Source organism: Mycteria americana, chromosome 7 (genome assembly GCF_035582795.1).
Source record: "Mycteria americana isolate JAX WOST 10 ecotype Jacksonville Zoo and Gardens chromosome 7, USCA_MyAme_1.0, whole genome shotgun sequence".
NCBI lineage: Eukaryota > Metazoa > Chordata > Aves > Ciconiiformes > Ciconiidae > Mycteria > Mycteria americana.
In genome coordinates, this window is record NC_134371.1 from 14558449 (window position 1) to 14579270 (window position 20822).

Consider the following 20822-nt stretch of genomic DNA (forward strand, 5'->3'; position numbering starts at 1 on the left):
GATCATAATGCATCCCAATACTGACAGACCACTGCTCACAAAGGGGAGGGTCCCATCCCCGCTCCTCCAGGTGGCATTAGGTGGAACATAACACATTCCTAAATATCCTGTGCAACCAAGGCTAAGAGAAGGCACATCTTATTGAAGCATACTTATTCTTTATGATTTGCACTGCTATCATAGAAGACAAAGGACAGCTAGCTAGGAAAACAGGATTAGGTCCTGCTGTTGCTGATTTTGTCCTCTGAATAGTCTCTTGCTTGAACAGGCAAAAGCTAAGTCTGACCTAACTCATCCCAGACGTCGATACAAGGCACAGAGCAGCACCCTCCCCGTGGGAGCCCCGCCGCGGTGCTGTGCAAGGAAAGTTCAGGAAATACAGGTCCCTTAACAGGATGCCAGATGGGAAACCTGCCTGAAAAAAAAAAAGCCACAGTATTGCACTGTCCCAGCTCTCCTCATCTGACGAGCAGTCCAGGCGGTCCTGCCAAGTGAGGTCGTACCCATTTCTAGCTCTTACAACGTCCTGAATAACCCCTGAGCCTGCGTGGGCCAGCACTGGTCCTGCCTGACTTGCACACACGGGACGGGGGAGCTCGCTCTGCTGGGGTGACAGGAAAGCTGGAGCGTTGAAGAACTCCTGAGAGCCAAGCAGAGCAACATGGGCGGCAGCACCTCACCGAGGGAAAAGGGACCACTTTGCTATTGATAGCCATGTTTACAAGTTTCCATGATACAAGGGTGGCATGCCAGGGTGCCCGCCAGGAGCTATATTTTAGGAACATTCGATGCAAGACAGGAATCTGCTCCCAGGGGCTGGCTCTCCTCAGCACAGCTGCTTCCCTGAGCATCCATTTTGTTCCTTCTGTATTTATGAGTAAGCCAGGGGACAGGAGGAGTTTTACATCTCCCAGTTAATGCCTTCTTTCAGCGAGCCCCTTTAAACAGCCAGTGAAGACGGGTAGATACTCTGGAGGGAAATTAAAAGCACATTACATTGGGCTCCTGCTGTGCTTTGCCTTTGGAGACATTTCTCTCTCTCCACTGACCTGGCTCCCTAATGAGGCATGTAAACTAGGGAATCCCCCCAGCAAGGGTGCTTGCTTGCAAAGTTCGCAAAAGGGAGATGTCCAGGATACCTGCCTGGCCTATCTGTACTTCTGACCGAATCAGCTAGCACCACTGCAGGTCAACTAGGAATGAAACAAAAACCTGCTCCTGCCAATGCCATAACACCCCAAGCCTATTAGGGGAGAAAATGCAGCATTATTGATTCCAGCCCCTGACCTTGAAATGATGTAAGTAAGAGTGCAGCAACCCTAGAGGAGTTGTAGCAAAATAGTTATAGCATTGCAAGCAGATTAAAAAATACAGTTAATATACATACTTCCCCAGATGCTTGTTTATTATTATGCAAGACATGTTTATTATGCAAAATGATTGAGCAGAAAAAAGCAGAGAAAAAGAAAATGCAAAGACACACTGAGCTCTTAACATGACTTGGGTTTTTTCAATGCTGTTTACATTTTTTTTATTGTGCATAATCATTCCCTTTTTAGCAGGAATCTTTGAAGTGATTCAAGCTCTAATTTCAGCATTTCAAACTCACAGGTTTATACTGTAAAACCATACTGAGCTCTCATAAGCGACCCATTTTTTTTTTTCTCTGTATTCTGTATCTCTGCTAGGGTTTTCTCAGTCTTTCCAATAAATTATGTATCATGATTTGCCATTTCAAAAATAATTAGAACTCTGAGTTAAACAACAAGGAACATCTGAGAGCAGTACATTTTAGAAGAGAAGTGTTATGCACTTGGGGCAAAACCAATCCCAGCTGTAACGCCACTGAATTATACATATCATCTTATTGAGAGCTGCAATTTCAGTGTACTTGGAGTGATTGGGTGGGCCTGTGGAGGCTCTACAGCCCCATGATGAGAATCTGCTCCAGGAGAACCAGGTTTGCCTCTCAGGCAAAACAATTCACAGGCACTCCCTTCCCCATGCCCCTGTGAGTTGTTGCAGCAGGGATAACGGAGAGAAAGCCGGGCACCAACGAGAGAAACTTCACAGAGAAAGGTTATATGGGAGTAGGAATTAATTTGGTGGTGGAACTATTAACTCCAGACAGAGATCGGAGAGCATGTTCTGTGTCTTCTCCCGTTACGATTAGGCTGTAAACTCACTGGAGCAGGACGTACCTCTTTATCCTGTGTTTCCCTCTCCTCTGCAACAACCAGCCTTCGGTCTCAGCTTCCTAAGCACTAAGGCAGTACAAGTAATACCCACTACCCTTCATTCATTCTCTATATTTTTACTTTGGCATAAAATGCTAACAGCAGCTCCTCAAGAGAGTCATGTCACTCCCCAGAACACGTGCTGATAAAAACCTTCATGCACCATCAGGGAATTTACAGCTGCTCTACATTACAAGAAATCAAATGGGAACACACCAATGACTCTGCAAGCTTGCTACGAAGACAGTGTTTTGCATCCTACTGTCTGCAAAGCCAGGTGCCTCAGACCAAGACCTGATTTTCTTGCCTACTAAGCACCTAATTCCCCAGCAGACCTCAGAGGTAGCAATAAGCCAGTCTGGGAAAAAAAAAAAATCAGGTACCTAGTGTAAGTAAACAATGCACAAAAGTCAAAACAGCTGCTTCCCAAGCAAAGAGGCTTTGGCATCTAATGCATTTAGGCCTCTAAAGCTGGCTAGGGATGTATGGTTGGCTTCAACCCAGCAACCCAACCCCACACTGTCCCTACCCATCCCTAACTGAACAGAAGAGATGAGGAAACTCATTGCTAAAGGTATCAATGTGGCCAAGCACATAGGAGGATCTTGCATGTTTCTGCAAAGAACCTTCTCACTGAGTTTGGCTTTAGAGGACCCCACTCAGCCCTGCTTTTGTGCTGATCGGCACCAGGAAGACTTTTTCCAAGGGCTGGTTATTCTAAACCCATTCATTCAAGAGCCCATTGGCCCAAACTCAGAAGGAGCTGGCATAAACCACCTCTGAGACCAGGCTGATAATAGCCTCTGGTTTGATCCAGGGCAGAGGATGTCAGCCAAGGTCTCAGCTGACGCACACAGATTAAATATCACCCAAAAAACCACCACCAAACAAAAACAAAACAAACCCACAGTGATGATGTGTTCAGTTACAGCCACAATCTGGGCTCGAGAGGAGGTAAAAAAAAAAAAAAAAAAAACCACAAAAACACAGTTCCCTGCACAGTTGCATTTTATCTGAAAGCAGTCCTGGGCTTGAGGGTGTTATAAGAAGTCCTAGCAGGGCTAGGCCTGCGACAGACAGCAGGGGAGGCAGCCAAGCAGCAGAAAAAGTTCATTTATCAATGGATCTGTGTGAGTGAACAGTATCTATGGGGAATATTGACCTCCCCTTTTTTTTTCCTCAGAAATCCCTCAGCAAAGGCTAGTGAAAAAAATAGGTACATGCACAACACCAAAGGAAACTGGCCTGAGACAGAGCCAAGCTGTAGTTTAGGGTCTGCTAAGCAAAGGAACAGGGACGACGTGTCCTTTGGTGTAGGCAGCAATCCTGTCCAGGCGGCACGGCTGGGGGCCCTGCTCGCCCCAGAGAGGAACAGACTATCAAGTCCTGCCAAAGCAATACTCGAGCACAGTCTTCGAGACTGACACAGCCATGCCAAATGTTGGCTTGGAGTGGGATCCTGGCCCCACAAAGGAAACTGCAGCATCCAAAAGAGACTGCCTGAACAGGCTGAGCTTTTCTCGGCCATATCCAGTTCTCTTACAGAACCCTGGTCTCATCCCTTGTCTTTGATGCTATGAGTGGCTTGACCCACACTCCCCGCTCCTAATAGGCTTTATCCACAAATTTTATTTTTTCTTGCCTTGGGGTCTGCTCCAAAGCACAGTGAATTCATTGATTTGCTGCTGTAAGACAGAGACAGAGCCACCAGTCAATACAAGAAGAAAATTGGGTCCAGCAAGATCCATCTCCCTGGATTAGAGATGGGCCAGTAGCATCCATTTACTGCAAGCAGAAACCTTGCATCTTGTTGATGAAATGAACAGTTTAACTCTGTGATTAGTTCAGAAAGAGCTGAATGCCATCAAGCCATGGCATGTAATGAGGTCCACTTCATTAACCACTGGCCATCATGGTGCATCCTCAGCCTTCCCTGATTAACCTTCCTATTTAAGATAGGCACACTTGCTGGGAATAAGCAGGTCCAATTAAATCACCCTCATTTGAATACATGTATGATCTGGTGCCTTTTAGGAAACTTCATATGACTAGCAGATGTGTTTCCTGGACACGTGGTCTTCCTGCTGCCCACCATTTCTTGATACGTCCCTCCCACCCTTTGCATCGTCTCACTACTGCTAGCAAGAGATCCTTTTCCTCTGCATCATCTCTAAACTCTCAGCTGTCAAACATCATGTTTCCAACTCTCCATTTCTTTTGCCTGAGCCCCACACCTTTCCCTCCCTTGCACTATTTGTTCAGAAAATGCTACCCCTCATTGCTCCAAAAAGACCCACCCAGGCTGGATGTGGCTCTGTGACACACACTGCTTTCCCGCAGTCCTCGTTTACGGGGCACTGGTGGTACGAGGAGCCCCAGCGCCGGGCCGGGCCCCCTTTATGCCCAGCGCTGCACAAACACAGGGCAAAATGTCAGTCCTGACCTCCCAACTATGTGCCTAAAGGGAAGCACGCACGATAATGCAGTACCACACCATGCTTGATATTACCTTTAGGACTCCGATAGCTTTACAAAAAGAGGAGGTTTTCATTGTTAGTAAACTGATGTAATTTATTTAGAAGCAGTCATTTATGTTTACTGGGCTATGAAAGAACAGGAAGCGTCTGGCATCCACAGAGATCCAGATTGATCTCTCTGTCTCTTCTTGACAAGCAGCCAGTTTTGAGACCTATCTCGCCAGGCATACTAACACATCCACTTGCTGTTTTCTACCCTGAGCCACTGGGGAGATAGAGCTTTGTTACCTCCCAAAAGAAGGGGGAAATCCCAACCATGTGAGAGCTTTAAAACTCACCAGGAATGAAGACTGATGGTAAGAATGAGGAAATATTGCGTAGGAGCAACTTGGACTGTTGTCCTTTCAGTGGTTCTATCTGCAATCTCGCATATGCTTTTAAAGCAAAGTAAATGCCTAGACGAGCAGAATTGCTGCACTGTAAATTTACACAAAGGCAGATGAGATTAGAATCTCAGCTATACACTTTAAAGATACTATAACTACAGAAATGAGAAGTGTATTATTAACTATCACTTTTTACTATGTAGAACTAGAGCAAAGTTATTTGAAGCATAAAAAATTCTGGCAAAGGGCTGCCATATTTAATAAATCACTGAATCAATTATTCACTGTGAAAATCAATTACTTACTTCAAATGAGAATCTTATGAATAACCTCATGCCCTTTCATGCCATCTAAGAAAGTTATAGGGGAATTAGTCAGTAAAAAATGCCTCACTTATCTTTTATGTGCATTAAAAAGACCACACATACACACGAAAACTCTGCCTCGCTGAAGCACTCCACCAACAGGATAGTCCAGAACCATTTTAATGAAATCAGTGTATTGCTGTGGATTTACACTGCAGAGTATAACCCATTGGGGCACCACCTATGATCAGTTATCCAGGCACAATTCAGAAGCAATTCCATTCAGCCCATGCTATTTCACAAATGTGAAACCAGAATACAGCCAGCCAACCACACGACCTCCTCTACGTGACCTATGTTAAGTAACTACTCAAAGGAACACAAAGTATATCTTCACAGGTCAGGAAATATTGCCACGAATCTCCGTGGAGACACTTTAAAGTGAATATTGCATGGCCTTGCAGCAGCTCCCGCTGTTCCTGCTTTTAAAGGTTTGCTGATACGTGACCATTTTCAGAAAAAGCTGCAAGTCCCAATGCAGTCTCCTCCCTCCCGCCTACAAAACCAAACCACTCCAGGACCCTGACAGTGCGAAGTACTTACTGAGCTGTAGAGATATCCCTCAGCATTCATGGCAACGTACAGACCTGCCTTCACCCCTTGAATTGCCACCACACGAAGGCCCACAGGAATTAGATTGAAAAGGGCTGCAAAAGGAAGAAAAAAGCAAAGGTTATGGAGACATCACCCTTCGTGGCCGCTGCTGCTTTTTGCCCCAGGGCCAACCCACCCCACACCTGACACTTAACAAAAGATACTGAACTAGAATCAAAAGTCTTGCTTCCAGCTATAGGAAAGGTCTGCAGCCATGGGGCCAATGCTGAAAGCAAATTTTTAAAAGTACTTAATTTGGCTGCCTCCCAGAAACCTTAACACACCCATCAGTCTGTCTGATCACTACCTTTGCAATGCCAAGGGCTCATACGGACACTCAAGCTAGCGCATCTCAACAGCTTTCCGTGGGCCAGCTGAGCTGTGGTAACTGCACATGTACACGTCTTTGCCTGTGGCAAACGGAACAACACAACTTACTTTAGTTCCCCCTGAAACAGACTTGAGCCTAGTCACACTTTCTTGCATTTGCCATATGCTAAAAGAATATACAGACAGCGATCACGGCCAGAAGGATGCAAATTAACTTCACTGTGTGTCTGCCCCTGTGATCCCTGCTGTCAAGGGAATGAAGAAGCTCAGGAAGAGATACTGGTCCACTCCAGGACCAGAACACTGCTCCTCATTCAGAAGCAGCACGAGATAGGACAGAAGAGGACAAGACCTTTCAATACTCAATTCTACTGCAATCTTATTGATTAAAGCGTTGCAACCACTTCCTCCCAAATACTTACTTTATTGCTTGATTCCAAGTAGACCCTGTATCTCACTGAAAGACCTTTCCTGTGAGCACACACAGTAATGTACAGTCAGGCTTTTGCTGCACTTCTAACAGAATGGGCCCAAAGAGGAGAGGACTGTCACCATTGATAGACTGAGCACTGAGGCATTAGCATGGCTTTGTTTCCACCGAGATTTATATGGCAAGAGTATTCAGATGTTGTAGGACCCCTTGTGCTTCAGCTTACAAAGAGCTAACTAAACCCTGTCCCAGGGAGCTCAGGCTATGGAAAGATGGGCACAGGGTTGGGCAGAAACACGAGTACAAACACAGTGGAAATACTTCACTCAAAGTCTCTTCCTGCACAACTGCTCTGAAACAAGAGTATTTTTTCTGGTTCCCTAATCATGAGGTCAGACTGCCCCTTCCACATTCATGAAGCATTTCTTATGGCTTTTTAACACACTTACTTATTTGCAAAAGCCTGCTTAAAACTTCTCAAGAGCTCTGGGGTGTTAAAATTAGCCCAGGGGAGACCTGTTAATGGGCAGAGTGCAGAGGAAAGACTGAGTGACAGAGCACGCAGTGAAGCATTCCTATTTTCCAGCTGATCATTAAGGACATCATCCTCTAGCTGATTCATTTTATAGACCATTGACAAGGTTTTATGCCTGACACAACGTGTTTTATTCACACGTTGGAGCAAACACAGCACAAAGGGGTCTTCACATAATGGTTGTAGGAGAAACAGTCCTCCTTCTCACTGTGCCATTTCCCAGCCTCTCCTTCCCTGGGAGATGGACCACTGCTGATTTAACATTAGCCCTGAAGGATAAAGCAGGTTTTGCTGAAATGGCCTATTCAAAATGCTATAGCTCCTCGGGCCAGGCTAGTGTTAATCCTGGTATGATGGGAGTGAACAGAGTCCAGCTCAACATCAGCCCCCCACCCCGAGGAGACTGGTTAGATGTGCACGTGCCAGGTAATGCATGGGTTTAACTCAACCACAAGATGCTTCCCAAGGTCCTCCCTCATGTATAGCCCGCAAATTACTGCAGAGAGGAGGCGACAGAAGTGTGTTTTGATTCTTTTCCAAAGGAAAAAAAAACATCTATATTCAACATGGAGAGAAGGGGGGGGGGGGGAAGAAAGGAACTGAAACTGTGGCTTGATTCTTTCCTCAGACTACAGAGTCTGAACCAAAGTCCCAGGAGTCACACAATTTCTAAGAGGAAAAGCAGAGCCCAAAGGGTATGCAAAATGTCATGGGAAACTGGTTACGTTTGACCTGAACTCTTGGTGGATTTGATTAAAGGTCAGAGGTGGATACCTTTTCAGAAGTAAAACTTGAAAAAAGCACAGGAAACAGAAAGCCACTTTGCTCAAGATATGTAACAGGTGCCCTGGCTAAGCTGGTTTCAGGGTTGTCTCCAAAAAGGGATTCATGAATCCCATTTGCAAATGAATGCCCTTTTTTCTCACTCAGTTCCCAGGGAAGACTGGATGACTCCCCTCGGTGAGCTGCCTAAAAGGGAGGCACCCCAAGTCTGGTGAAATGAAACCTACCCCAGCCCCTTTTCATGCCTTCAAGCACCATCTTCAGTAAAATATCAAAGTGTGTGCTGGAGTCTCACCAAAGCCAGTGCCTATATTTATGTGGTCTCGTGGGAGGACATCAACAGATGTATATGGCAAATGAAGTCCAGCCTGGGTACTGGTCTGTGAACAGCTGGAGCCAAGGATGGTGCTACTCTGATACTGTCTTCAGATGAGACAAACACGCCCCAGTGTAGCTACTCAGCATTTAAGACCTGCGTTATAGCGCAGTTCTACTGTTGAAAAGCTCACTAACCACGGCAAGCTTATATTTCTATCACTTTCTCACTACCATGAAGGTCTAAAACCCTCTGTAATTAACGAGTCTATTTATAAGCAATTCCCCTTCCCTAATACCCCCCCACTGAAAAATAGAGCATATTACTGCTAATAATGAAACAAAATGGGCATCATCATTCATTCCCTACAGCCAATTTGTCTTGCATAGAAAACTTGTGACAGACCATTCAAAGCATTCATTAGGCAGCAAGGTGATAATACCCAGAATTAGTGGGTGAGAAGTTCCACTTGGAAGCACCCACGTCTCCAGATCTCTCTCTTTCCACCTATACATGCTAAGGAAGCACAGGAACAATCCTGTTGTGCTCTGTGTTACAGCAGCAAGACCACTGCGAGTTCCCACACTCCCTGGGACCCTGCTGCAGATCATGGTAGCAACACCCACAATCATGGGTTTTAGGCATGGCAGAGCACCTCTTGCAACATACTGCAGAGCAGGGGAGCAAGCGGGACTGCACGGATCTGACATAGGTAACTGACAGCCAAAGAAGTTTTAGGAAGCAAATGTCTTCCTCTACTAAAAAAGTGGTTTGGATCAATCAAAACTTTGCAAATTCTAAGACCTGTTTCTGCACTCAAATCTAGAAATATCTCTGAAGAAGTCCAAGCCTTTTGTTATCATGCTTCCAAATGATTATTTCATCTTGTTTTGGAACAAATTTTAAAGCTTACAAGCTTTATTGTAAGAACGTAAATATGTGGGGGGAAAAACCCTCAACCAACCTTGAAAGCAAGGTGTGTCATTTTTTGTCAGGAAAAAAAATTCTGGCTAACATGAAACAGCAGATTTAGAGATGGGTAAGAAGACTAGCTGTGGCAGAGTAGGACTGGCCACAGGGTGTGCAGATGTGAAAAAGAGAGAAAACTTAACATATGCTTTTAAAACTCTTTGTCCACTGCAAATGGTAAATTTTCTATGCCATCTGCAACTGCATGGAATGGGCATGCTCTTTTGCTTCATGGGAGAAGACAAAAAAAATTAAGACATTGAATATTTCTGCCTATTTTCTTTCATTACATTTTACCGCTTTCAACCAGATTTACACCTGACCCTGGTTATTGATGATACTAGTTCTAGCATGCTCCAGTCCTAAACCCTTTGGCCATGAGTATGCTGTTCACTGTTATGTTATGGCAGTTTATCAGCTGGCTAACGTTTTTAAAATCTGAACGTGTACTTGGCTATGAGTCTGGGCTAACTTATTTACAGAAATGGAAAAGTAAAGCAAGACATGCCATATAAAAGATGTGGTCCATATGCTCAGCTGACTTAAACAGTAGTAAGTCAGAGGAGCTAAACTGATTTATACCAGGTGATGTGTTCTGGGGCAGGACACTTGTGCTGCACATAAGGAAGAACTAATGGAGGATGCAAGAGGCAACAGCAGCCTTGGTGCACCATGAGATGGGGAGGTTTAAGATCCTGAGGGGAGTGAGGAAGGCTACGAAGATGATCAAGAGGCTGTGGTGCAACATATGAGGGAAGAAACTGAGGGAACTGGGTTTGCTTAGCTCAAAGAAGGGAAAGCCATAGACAGACTCTTCTCAGGGGAAGACAATGAAAGGACAAAAGGCATTAGACAAAAGCCTCAGAAAGAAATTATGACTGGATATAAAGAAAATTCTCCACAATGAGAACAGTGCAGCACTGGAATCAGACAGGTTATGAAGATATGGAATAGCTCATTCCTGGAGACATTTGAAACAACTAGACAAGGCTGTGTGCAGCCTGAACCCAGCTCCAAGTAGGATGTTGGACTGGAGACCTCCAGAGGTTTCCCCACTGTTAATGCTTTTGTGTTTCTGGCTGGAAAGCCCAAACAATATCCTAGATGTGCTGGGCTGTTTCCACCTGGCCAGTACAGTTGACCTATCCTGTATGTACTGTCCATTTGCTAAGGCTTTTCAGATGTCCAGCAGGCTTATGTTGGCAAATGAAGTCCAGTTGCTTTCATGAAGAAGGGGCACTACCCTACTCAGCCCAGGAAAGAGCAACAATGGCACAAGCACCGACAGCAAGTCAGCCCTGAAAGACCATTTGAGATCACCAGAGTTGGAAGAAAAAGATCTATGAACCTGAATTTGGGGCAGTATAATATCACTAAGAACACAAACAAGGGCCTTGTACACCATGAAACCACATTCCGATTAAAAGAAAATTCTTCATATATCCCCATGCAAGTAGGCAGAGAATCTGTCTTGCTTACATTAAGATGGCATGCCTTTAACTGCACGGTATAAGGAACAGATGTCCCAAGAGCTGTTTCGCGGGAAGCTGGCTGGATGCCCATTCAAATGCCATTAGAACTTGGCTTCTGGGGTTTTTTTCCTTTTTCTTTAAGTGAGAAGAGGTGGAAAATAAATGCCATCAGCCTCTCAAGAACACACATAAAATGGGCACCAGATAATTAATTTAAAAATCGCTTAAATATTAGCAGTTCCTCTTATATAAATAACTGGATTTTTATTAGAACTTTTAATTGCATCAGACATATCTGAGGGACATGTCGTGCCTCATTTTAAACATTTATTTTGCCAGAGTAAACCAACCTAATGTATTCCATGAAAATTAAGCTTCCTTTCATAATGCTAATTTGAATAATTAGTGCGCGGCTACAGAACACAGAGCCGATGTATGGAACACGGTGTTCACCGTGTATTTAACTGTGCTAAGATGGCTTCTGCATGGAGAATAGATGGTCATCCAGGGTGGAAAGGATCCTGCTGTGGCCATCAAGATTGCCCTTCTCTGCCAGTGGATGCGAGTTAACCAACCCTTCTCCAGGGATAGGAAAATATTATTTATCTAGTCTTTGATGAGGTTTGCCCTTGCACAGAAATACTGCACATACTGCTAACTGGCTGGTCAGGAATCTTCTGGAGAAATACCAGTGAAGTAAATCTGTAAGCTGTTCGCTTAGACAAGTCAGTTTTGACATTTCTGGTCAAAAGTTGAGATGTTTGGAGGAACAGAAAAGGGAAAAATAGTCAACGTGCTTTATTTTGGCATTTCCAAAGTGAAAAATGTGATTTTGTTTTGAAGCTGTAACTGGAAGCTTCATATAATATAAAATGTTGACTCAAACTGAAGATTTAGAAAGGACAGTCTGTGGTAAGAAGTTAAATGAAACTGAATAATGCATATTTTTCATTTCATTTTCAGAAGCCAATTATTATCAGGTTGGATTTTTTCTCTTTTGCTATCTCTTGAGATCAGGGGATGGGGAATTCTTTGGCTTCAATCTTCTCTCAAAAACGTCACTAAACTTTCCAACATAGTCCATGACTTTGAGCAAGTAGCTTGGCACACTTCAGCTAGATGCCTCCTGTCCCACCAAGCTGCCAAGGCAGGGCTGCCATCTCACCAGATAAATTTACACTCTAGAAGTGCCCTTCAGCCCATCTATTTCCAATTAAGAAGACTGGGTGGAAGTGGCTCACAAGTACTCAGCACCTTGCCAGACTGATCTCTAACATTTCTAATGGGATACATAAATAAGAGCTGTTTGAGTAACTGGGGCCCAACCTCAGTCATAGGGACTCAGGAGGTTCCCCTGCACCCACTGAGGTGCAGCCAGCAGCAGCTTCCCTCGTCTTCCCTGCCAGCCTGAAATATTACAGAACTGCTCTTACATTTTATTCTCCTCTGCTATTTACCCAAATTCATCTCGGCTTCCATTTAAGCCCATTACCTTGTTGTTCAGTCCTCACTGATAGATGAGGGTAATGAATCCCTGTCATCTCTAGCAGCTCTTCCCATGTCGTTGACAAATAGCCCTCCAATGGGATTTTCTGCAGATTGAGAACACCCTATGTCTTTTTTCTTTAAGAAAAAGCAGCTAATACAACCCAACACTGGCTCATCACTCACCCACTAAAGCCCACTGAACTCATCATATGTGTTGGTGTCTACCTGAGAAAATCACGAGGCCGGACTCTTCTTGTAGGAAGAGACCTGCTCAGTCTCTCATGGAGTAAAAGTGTGTGTGGGGAGGGCCACAGGTTCTCCTGCTCCCATGTAAATTAGAAGTTGTATCATTGCAATTTGTGGTATTTCATTTGTTCAACACCAGCATATGAGAAAGAGGACTAAAACCTGACGCTTGCATCTGCTACAGGCCAAGTTTCTGGTGAATGCAGCCTCTTGGGTCATTTCACAAGGGCTTTACCAGTCTCCTGCAATTTTAATTGCCATCTTCTCAAAGCTCCTCTCTCATGCACTGCTCCGCACACGGACCCCAGCCCTGAACTGGCTGCAGCAGAGCAGCCCCACCACACACAGTGCTCCCGCCACAGCACCCTGCCAACTTCTTGGGGATGGGGCAAGCAACACGGATATGGGGCTGCAGCCACCTTGCACCCTTGTCCAAGCACACCTTCACAGAACAATGTCCATGCCCTGCTACGTGTGCTGCACCACTGCAGACACCTCTCACCTGCAGCCCAAGCCCTGCCTTCCAGAAGGAACAATGCCTTTGATCCAGCTAGGAGCTTCTCTGCGTTAGAACAAGATTTGTCCCCAAATTAAGTAGGTTCCACCTTTCATAAAGTACATGAAGTTTGCTTCCATCAATTCTACCACACAGATCAACTTCTGTTCATCTCTAGTAATGACTGGGAAGACACCTCCCATGCTGGACAGGCTAGATATGATGTCCCTTCAGCAGCAGCACAAGGAGCTTCAAATCAACATAGGAAGACCCAAATCAAGACTTGAGTCCTACTCTGTTGATGCAGTTTGTGGCACCAAGGATCTGAGCTTATTGCTGCCCTCTCAGAAGCATCCATCTGAGGCCTACGAAATGAACAGATGCTGTAGAAAATACCCTGCACCTTTTTTAACCTTTTGAGGAGCTTTGGTATTGACAAAACTACTTCTTTTGCAAAAGAAATATTGGCTACTGCTTTGCATTTGTTTAAACCAATATGGCTCCTGCACATGAGCATCATTCTTAAACCTACGTGGCTCTGCTGCACTTTGCTGTCCTTTGTTGGACAGCATGAACCCAACCCTTTTGAACAAGGTTTTGGAAGATGACCTCCTTTGGAAAGGTCATTTGATGTCCTCAGCTTTGACACTAGCCTCAAAGCACTAGACTTCAGCGAACAGCTGGTTTTCTCCAGCCTGGAAATTCCTGATGCACGCTGAATTTTTCAGGATAAAATAGTGAAAACAATTTTCTCCTCTTCTCCTTGGAGAGAGAATTCCCCGTATCCTTTACCCACGTGGCATGTGTATAAATATAATCTCCTTTCTCTTCTGGCAGCAATTCAAATCATGGGTTTTATTCTCCACCCCACCCAGATGGCAGTTACAGAATCGGGGCGGGAGGGAAGAAGATTGGAGAGGAAACATATGAAATTACACAGGCAAGATTTAAAGGGGAAGGATAGGTAGAAAAAATGTCCAGAAAACAGCTGGCTTCTTCCTAATTTGATCTTTTCAAAAATAAAGCTGCACAAGTGAGACCCACTAGGTGATGTATTTGATTGTAACTAGGTTGCAAAACAGGCTAATTTTTCTTACTGTAGTCGCTGTTTTCGTCCTTGGTCCCATCAATTGTACCATCTGGGTGCATCTGCAGGAAGTATTCCTGCTGGCTGAATAACCTTGTCACGATTCCTTTCAGCTGGGGTTCTGCAAAAAAATAATAATTATTAGGTATACCAAACATGCAGCAAGTAGCAAGAGACCCAATTTGCTTGGTCCCCATTAAACCCTGAGTAAATGTAGAAGTGCTTGGCAAGTGAGACAGCTTTCTGTGATTCCTTTCAAGCGCAGTTGTAAAATATTCATAGATACATAGACATACAGGCAAATAAAATGGAGATCAGATGAGCAGGTAAAATGCAATGCATAGTTGGTGCACTAGAAAGTAACAGCTTTATGGAACATTGCTTTGCTGAAAGTTACCTACCAAATGAAAGTCTTTAGACAGCTTATGTATTCGAAATATGCCACTCGTTCAGAAGAATACTTGGTAGCAGTGTTGCAAAGAATTTGCTTATTGTTTCTTATTCTGCCTGCGAAGCCAACTACCTTGCTTTCTGTATGGTTGATTCGCTATCGTGCAGTTCCAGTTTTATGCCAATGAAAATCTATTTAAATTAATGGTATTACAGTAGTGTAAAACCAAAGTAACCGAGTGCTGAATCAGGCTGCATGAGTCCAACTGTGTGGGACTTGGGGAGCAAAATCCTGAAAGGAACAGATGCAAGACACCTCCAAAAGTGACCTCTGAAGCATTTATGGGCACCTTAAAACGCCTCTGTTTTAAAATCCCGCATGTTCCTCCCGCCCAAAACACGTGCCACATACTCTGGTAGATGAGAATCGCTCTTTGCCTCTAGCAGGGTCCTTTCCCCGGCCCTATACATCATGAGCCAGCCATGGACTGGCGAGGGGTTTCCCTATTGCCTCTGCAACATTTTATACCTGTGCTGAAGAGGAAAGGGAAAACACGAAAAAAGCAGAAACACTTTGAACTCACATGACAGAGGTCTGCAGCGTTACTGCCTGTCTCCCTGCCGTCCAACCAATCAAACACAAATTAAGCAGTCAAAAATAAATTCAATTTTAATCATGCGAGTCTTACAATTTGTCACAGGCATCGCTTCCGGAAAGCAAGCTAGCTGGCTACACGTGAACAGACACACTAGCTGGACGGCAGAGATCTTCCTCGTGTGATGGGAGTTTGTAGTTTTATGTGACCACCCACCAAAAGTAAATAAGACCTAGTTATTGCTGGCTCAATAGACAGGAAAAAACCCAGTGTAGCATAGCAAAATTTCATCAGACTCCCGTCTTTCATGCCTCTAGTGAGGCTGTTTAATAAGCCATAGTTGTTATATAACTCCGGTCACGTTGTGTGTTAATTGTTTCCATCAGGAGCCCCCGTCTCTAACAATTTCGCACTGCGCTGTGCAACTTCCATGTGAGGATGGCACTCTCAGCCCGTGCGTCTGCACAGGCAAACCCCCTGCAGCAAGCGGGGACCTTGGATGCAGACAGGCTGCAAGTGCAAAGGATTTCAGCTTCGGCAACCCCTCCACCAGCCGGGGGAGAGTCAGGTACTATTTCGTAGCTACAAAAGCCGCTGAATAAATCAGTATCAGCTGGCTTCTATGCTGCCTTAAAAAAAGTGATTTCATAGCAAGCAAAGTGTTGTAGACAACAGGCAGGCTTTCTCCCAGCAAGACAACTCCAGGACAGTAAATAAGTACAATTGTACTGGCCATCTACTAAGAGCTAACATCAGTCAAGCCAGTATGTCAAATCGAGACTTAGATTGAGCTAAGTGTTTTGCTTTCTTCTTACCAAAATGAAATATCTATTTTGTTGAACACAGAAGCTTGATTTAGCTTCATTTTCTAACAAGCACATCAAAGCTAAAGGAAATGAAAAGCTGTATTCTCAGGCCCAGATGACTGCACCACCCTCCTCAAGCCTGTCCCCTTCCTCCCTTTTATCTAATACCACAACAGTAAAGGCACTAATAGGCACTCTCTGATATGAGACACCTATGTTTGAGTCCCTGAATGAGTCTTAGCCTCATTTTTACTCTCTGGTTAAATATTAATGTTTAAGTACTCTGCACAAAATGGAAGAGCTCCCAGCAGGAGAGATTTAGAAGATGCTCCTGCAGCCTGAGGCTTTCTGTGTGGTAGGGAAGGGGGGGAGATCTTGTCTTGAAGTTCCTCAAGGGTAAGAGGAGTGGAGATAAGTGGAGATAAAAAACAACCCTGACCTTTTCCCCTTTCTTGGGAAGATGATTTGGCTACAGGATAGAAGGCCCTTTCCTCCTCCTTCAGGGTGCAAACTATACTTCGATCATGAAAATGATTTTGGAAGGACATGAAAACCTCTTCCAATTTTACTAAATAGCCTATTGAGTGAAATATAGAGCAAATCTGCTCATCAGCAGCAGCTTCATGTCATTTTTAGAGTTTAGGCAAACAGCACCTAAGATCCCCTGAGGTCCCCCTGCATCCATGCTATAGATGCAAATGCTGTTGCACCAGAAGGCTAAGTGTCACCATAGTAAAACATGGGGTAAAGCCTCAGCGTCCCTTTTTGTTACTGATCTGACATAAACACATGGTCAGGTCTGATTCAAGCTTTAACAACTGCCCTCTTCATAATCCCAGGCTTTTCTGAGTCAATGCCTGCCTAGGGACAGGTTGGAGGAGGAATCTTATCTTACATGTGCTTTTTCTTCTGACCTGACCTGGTTTTGCTGAAGTTTAAGGCTCACGCCCAAACTCAAAGTAAAACTCAAGGGGAGTGAAGCAGAGAGCTCTAAGCCACACACAAAGCCACCATGTTCCTCCTGGCCCTAACACAGTTTGACAGCAGCAGCATTCCTGTCTCTCCATGCTGCATGGATCCTCTTCTGCAGGAGCATCCCCGCTCCCCAGACTATTTAGGAAGCAGTGCCAGTAAATGAATGCCTTTTCCATACACCAAAGGGTCAGAAAGCACTTTGGAGGCATACAGATCTCTCCTTCCCTGTTTTTTGCATTTCCTTGGGTCTCTTTCTACAGGAGAGAAGTGCTGGCGAGCAGCCGCACCTTTGGGTGCCTATCTGAACTAAATACAAAAGCAGCATAGAGACATGCGCAGCCAGCACCAAGTTCTCTAATGCAGAGCACACCCCAGGAGAGTTCGGGAATTGTCTGGGCAATGGGTGATTTGTCTCACCTAGTACAGCCATCTCTACACCCGTGCTGGGCTCCCCTTGCATCCCAAAAATCAACAGGCAAGCCAGGCCACGTCCACAGAGTCCTGAAACCACCTGCATCTCTCCACTGATTGCAGAGGGACCAGCTCCAACGCCATCAGCTACGCTGGTGACAACAGTCAGCAGAAGAGCTGCTTCCTATCAGGGAACCTCCTGTCTCATGTCTGGGCATAAAGTGGGATATTGGGATGTGTCACATACAGCAAACAACGTGGCTGGGAGGCCTACAGACAAAATTTTAGGTGAAGGCAGCTTTTAACAAGGATTTACCTATCTTTTGCCCCAAAGATCACTACAGAGTTATTACCAGAAGAGGGAACTGTATAATCACAGGACAGGATTTTTCCTGCTAGCCCAGAGGCAAAACTCTGCACATGACTTTTAAGACTTCCTACTTTTATCATATCATATATTTTAACATCACTTCTTTCCATCTACAGAGCAATTTTATCACAGTCTTCCAGCATTGCTATCCGTTATGCTGCAGCAATCATGCTGAAAACCTCAGTTTGTAGAAAAATCTCAAAACCAGCAGGTCTCTTTGTCAATTAAGGATGGTGGGACACCCCAATAAGTCAGAACAGAAGGCAGAAAGACAATGAAACAGACTGAGAACTTTTCAGTTTAGCAATTAAAAAAAAGGAAGAGAACAACCCTTCCCAGCAGGCAGTGCTTAGTGGAACACTGGGGGGGGGGTAAAATAAAACCCCACAACCTTGATACTTTTATTTGTCTAAAGCTCCCTCAGTGATACTACTCCTGGCTATAATCCATAAGAGAAAGAAACAAACCATAAAAAAGAAGTGTAGCACAGATAAGCACAAACCCTGCCATGAGCACTTTCTTTCTATAATTCATAGAATTCACCAGGAATCAAACTCAAACCTACTCTCTAACCTCATTCTTGTACAGCAAGGGGGCCTCAGATCCTCTTGCTTTTAAAGGAGCAATACTGCATAACACACTTGGGATAAACCTATTTCTCCTACTCAGGCTCCCCTGTACACTCTCCTATTTTGTTGTAGGAGCAGCTTTCCCTGCAGAAATGGAACTGAACTAATGTGGACAAGACTTCAGCACCAACTTAGCATCTCCCTAAACACAAAGTCAAGTACTTCAGAATGGATTTAAGAAAGGAGTTATGACTGCCTTGATCCCAAAGTACCAACTAAACACAAGAGATTTCCACGCAGTGTATATTCCCAGTGCAGACCCCACGCTATTAGGATTCCCATGTGATATGCAAAGGGATATTTTTACCCTTATTTTACAAGCAATACTGTTATGCTTTAGAATGCTTACTCTAAAGTTCCATTCTGGTTGCTCATACACAGCTGTTAAGGGCTAGGGAGTGCTGGAGAAAGCTCAGCAGACCCTCTCCTTACCCTGATGCAGTCAGCTCAAACCCGTCAAATGTGGTGCTCCCAGAAGATGCAGGAGAAGATCACCCCCATGAAGCATCCCCAATGGGCATAGTCACAGTGCAGAACAGACCAGTAAGAGTAACAGGGAGCAAGAGCTAAGCCATAGCTCTGTTCCTGGTCTGCAGCATCTGCCAGGCTAGGGTTTTTCCCTAGGGTGAAAGCATGGTCCTAAGGCACAGTCCTCAGCTGATAACCCTTCTTAGAACAGTCATCCAGTGACCAATTCACTGCACAGCCCCTGAAGGGCATCCTACTTACTCCCCTTTCCACAGGCCAAATTTACCAGCTCTGCCTGCCCTGCTTTTAACTTTCTGAGCCCTTTGACACAGCTGAGTCTAACTAAGTCATGATCTGATTGCTAATCTCCTTGTCTCTACTTAAATGGCAATGTGATGCTGCCATTATTCATTTCAGCTGTCCTGCTGCTGAGCCTTAAAGTCACCTCAGTTCACCATCAGCTGCTGTGCTTCCTGCCTTATTGTACAGCTACACAGTGATTTTCACTCTCCTGGGGCTTGCCAAGGACATCAGAGGTGCAGGGTGCTCACACATACTTTGTCTGATCTCCAGGGACATACTCATAGAAGGCCAGGGGATCACACCCACATCAGCTGCCCCACAGAGTCACATCCCCAAACCACAGGCATTGCTGAAGGTATTCGCTATATGCTATGGGGAAAAGAGCAAGAGCTCTTGCAGGGAGACTGGCAGAAATGCTTATCAGAAATATCACTGGCACTTACTGACCTTTTCTTTTAGTTCTGCTATTTAAGGTGAACACGGAACTCACCCCATTAACTGGAAAACGGAGAACACAGAAGCAGGATAACTCCCCTTAAGGCAGAGAGGGCCTATGAGGTTATGCACCAATGCTGCATTTAGCAAAGCCTCACTGAGGACACTAACTCTCGCTTATTCCCATCAGCAAAGCAGCAGCATAAACCTGCTGGTGAGGTGAGGAACCCTATACTCTATCAGGTGCTGTAGAGTGGCCCAGTCCAATCCAAACCTTGCGCTCTGGAGGACCAAGGAATAGGGCACAACACTGATTCCCAGCTGAGACTCCACCATGGAAGGCAGTCTGCCACAGCCTCATTTCTTGCAGTTCACAGAATACCTCTCATTACAGCAATATGATTACCTGAGGCTACAGCAAGCCAGACCCCACTTTGCCTTGGGCTGGGAAATCTAGAGGGACTCAACAAGACCCTACTCACACCTTAATCTGAACTCTCCGAGTTAATGGTAGGATCTCAGAGGGGCTGCTTTTCAATCATCTCTTGAAAAGATGAAGAGCTTTGCAACCTTTCAGGGATTTGAGCCACTGGACTTGAGCTCCAAGGATTCTTGTAACTCATAGTGATGCTCTGGTTGGCAGACAGGCCTCTACTTGAGGTTGCTGGTGCAGAACTGCTTTTAAATCCACTCCAGAAGTTACGGTGCTGGGTGCCAGCAGTGCTGTCTGTTGGTTATGGCATAAACTCTGAAGCTCTTGGGGTTACTGTTCTCCACGCAGCAAGCTGTCAAACAACAGAGGACTCCGCTAGCTAGACGGCAAGCAGCCATTTTATATTCAGCAACCTGCAATGAGGTAGAAGGAATGTACCCACTGCGTAATTTCGACAGGAGACTTGCCCGTTTGTTTGCTCTCTTTTTCTGCAGCAGGACACGCTCTGACTCAGTGCCCCTGCCCGGTCTTAGCACAGCAGGGCTGTCAGAGATGCCAGCAGCAGGCCCCCAAAGCAGCCCCTCTGGCACCTGCTAAGGACATTGGTCTGGCGAAGGGAGAAGGCATCTCCAGCCCTGATCTGAACCATGGCTGGGCCTACTGCTGACTCTCTTCTGTGACTGTGCAACAGTTTTGCTGAGGATGTGACTGCAAACATGGGACCAGTAATACATCTCAGGAGCATATTTCACCTAAATGTTCTTTAAACATTTGTTTATTGCAATTAAACATTTT

General features: G+C 45.0%; 1 protein-coding gene across 2 annotated transcripts in view; it reads right to left on the reverse strand.

Annotated features, from left to right (window-relative positions):
• FGF12 (fibroblast growth factor 12) overlaps nucleotides 1-20822 on the reverse strand; it is a 148958-nt gene that overhangs the window by 69268 nt on the left and 58868 nt on the right. For both annotated transcript variants that reach the window (XM_075507155.1, XM_075507154.1), the window contains exons 2-3: nucleotides 14222-14332; nucleotides 6009-6112 (exon numbers count right to left, since the gene is read on the reverse strand). In XM_075507155.1, coding sequence (XP_075363270.1) covers nucleotides 6009-6112; nucleotides 14222-14332 — 215 coding nt within the window. The remainder of the gene's footprint in view (nucleotides 1-6008; nucleotides 6113-14221; nucleotides 14333-20822) is intronic.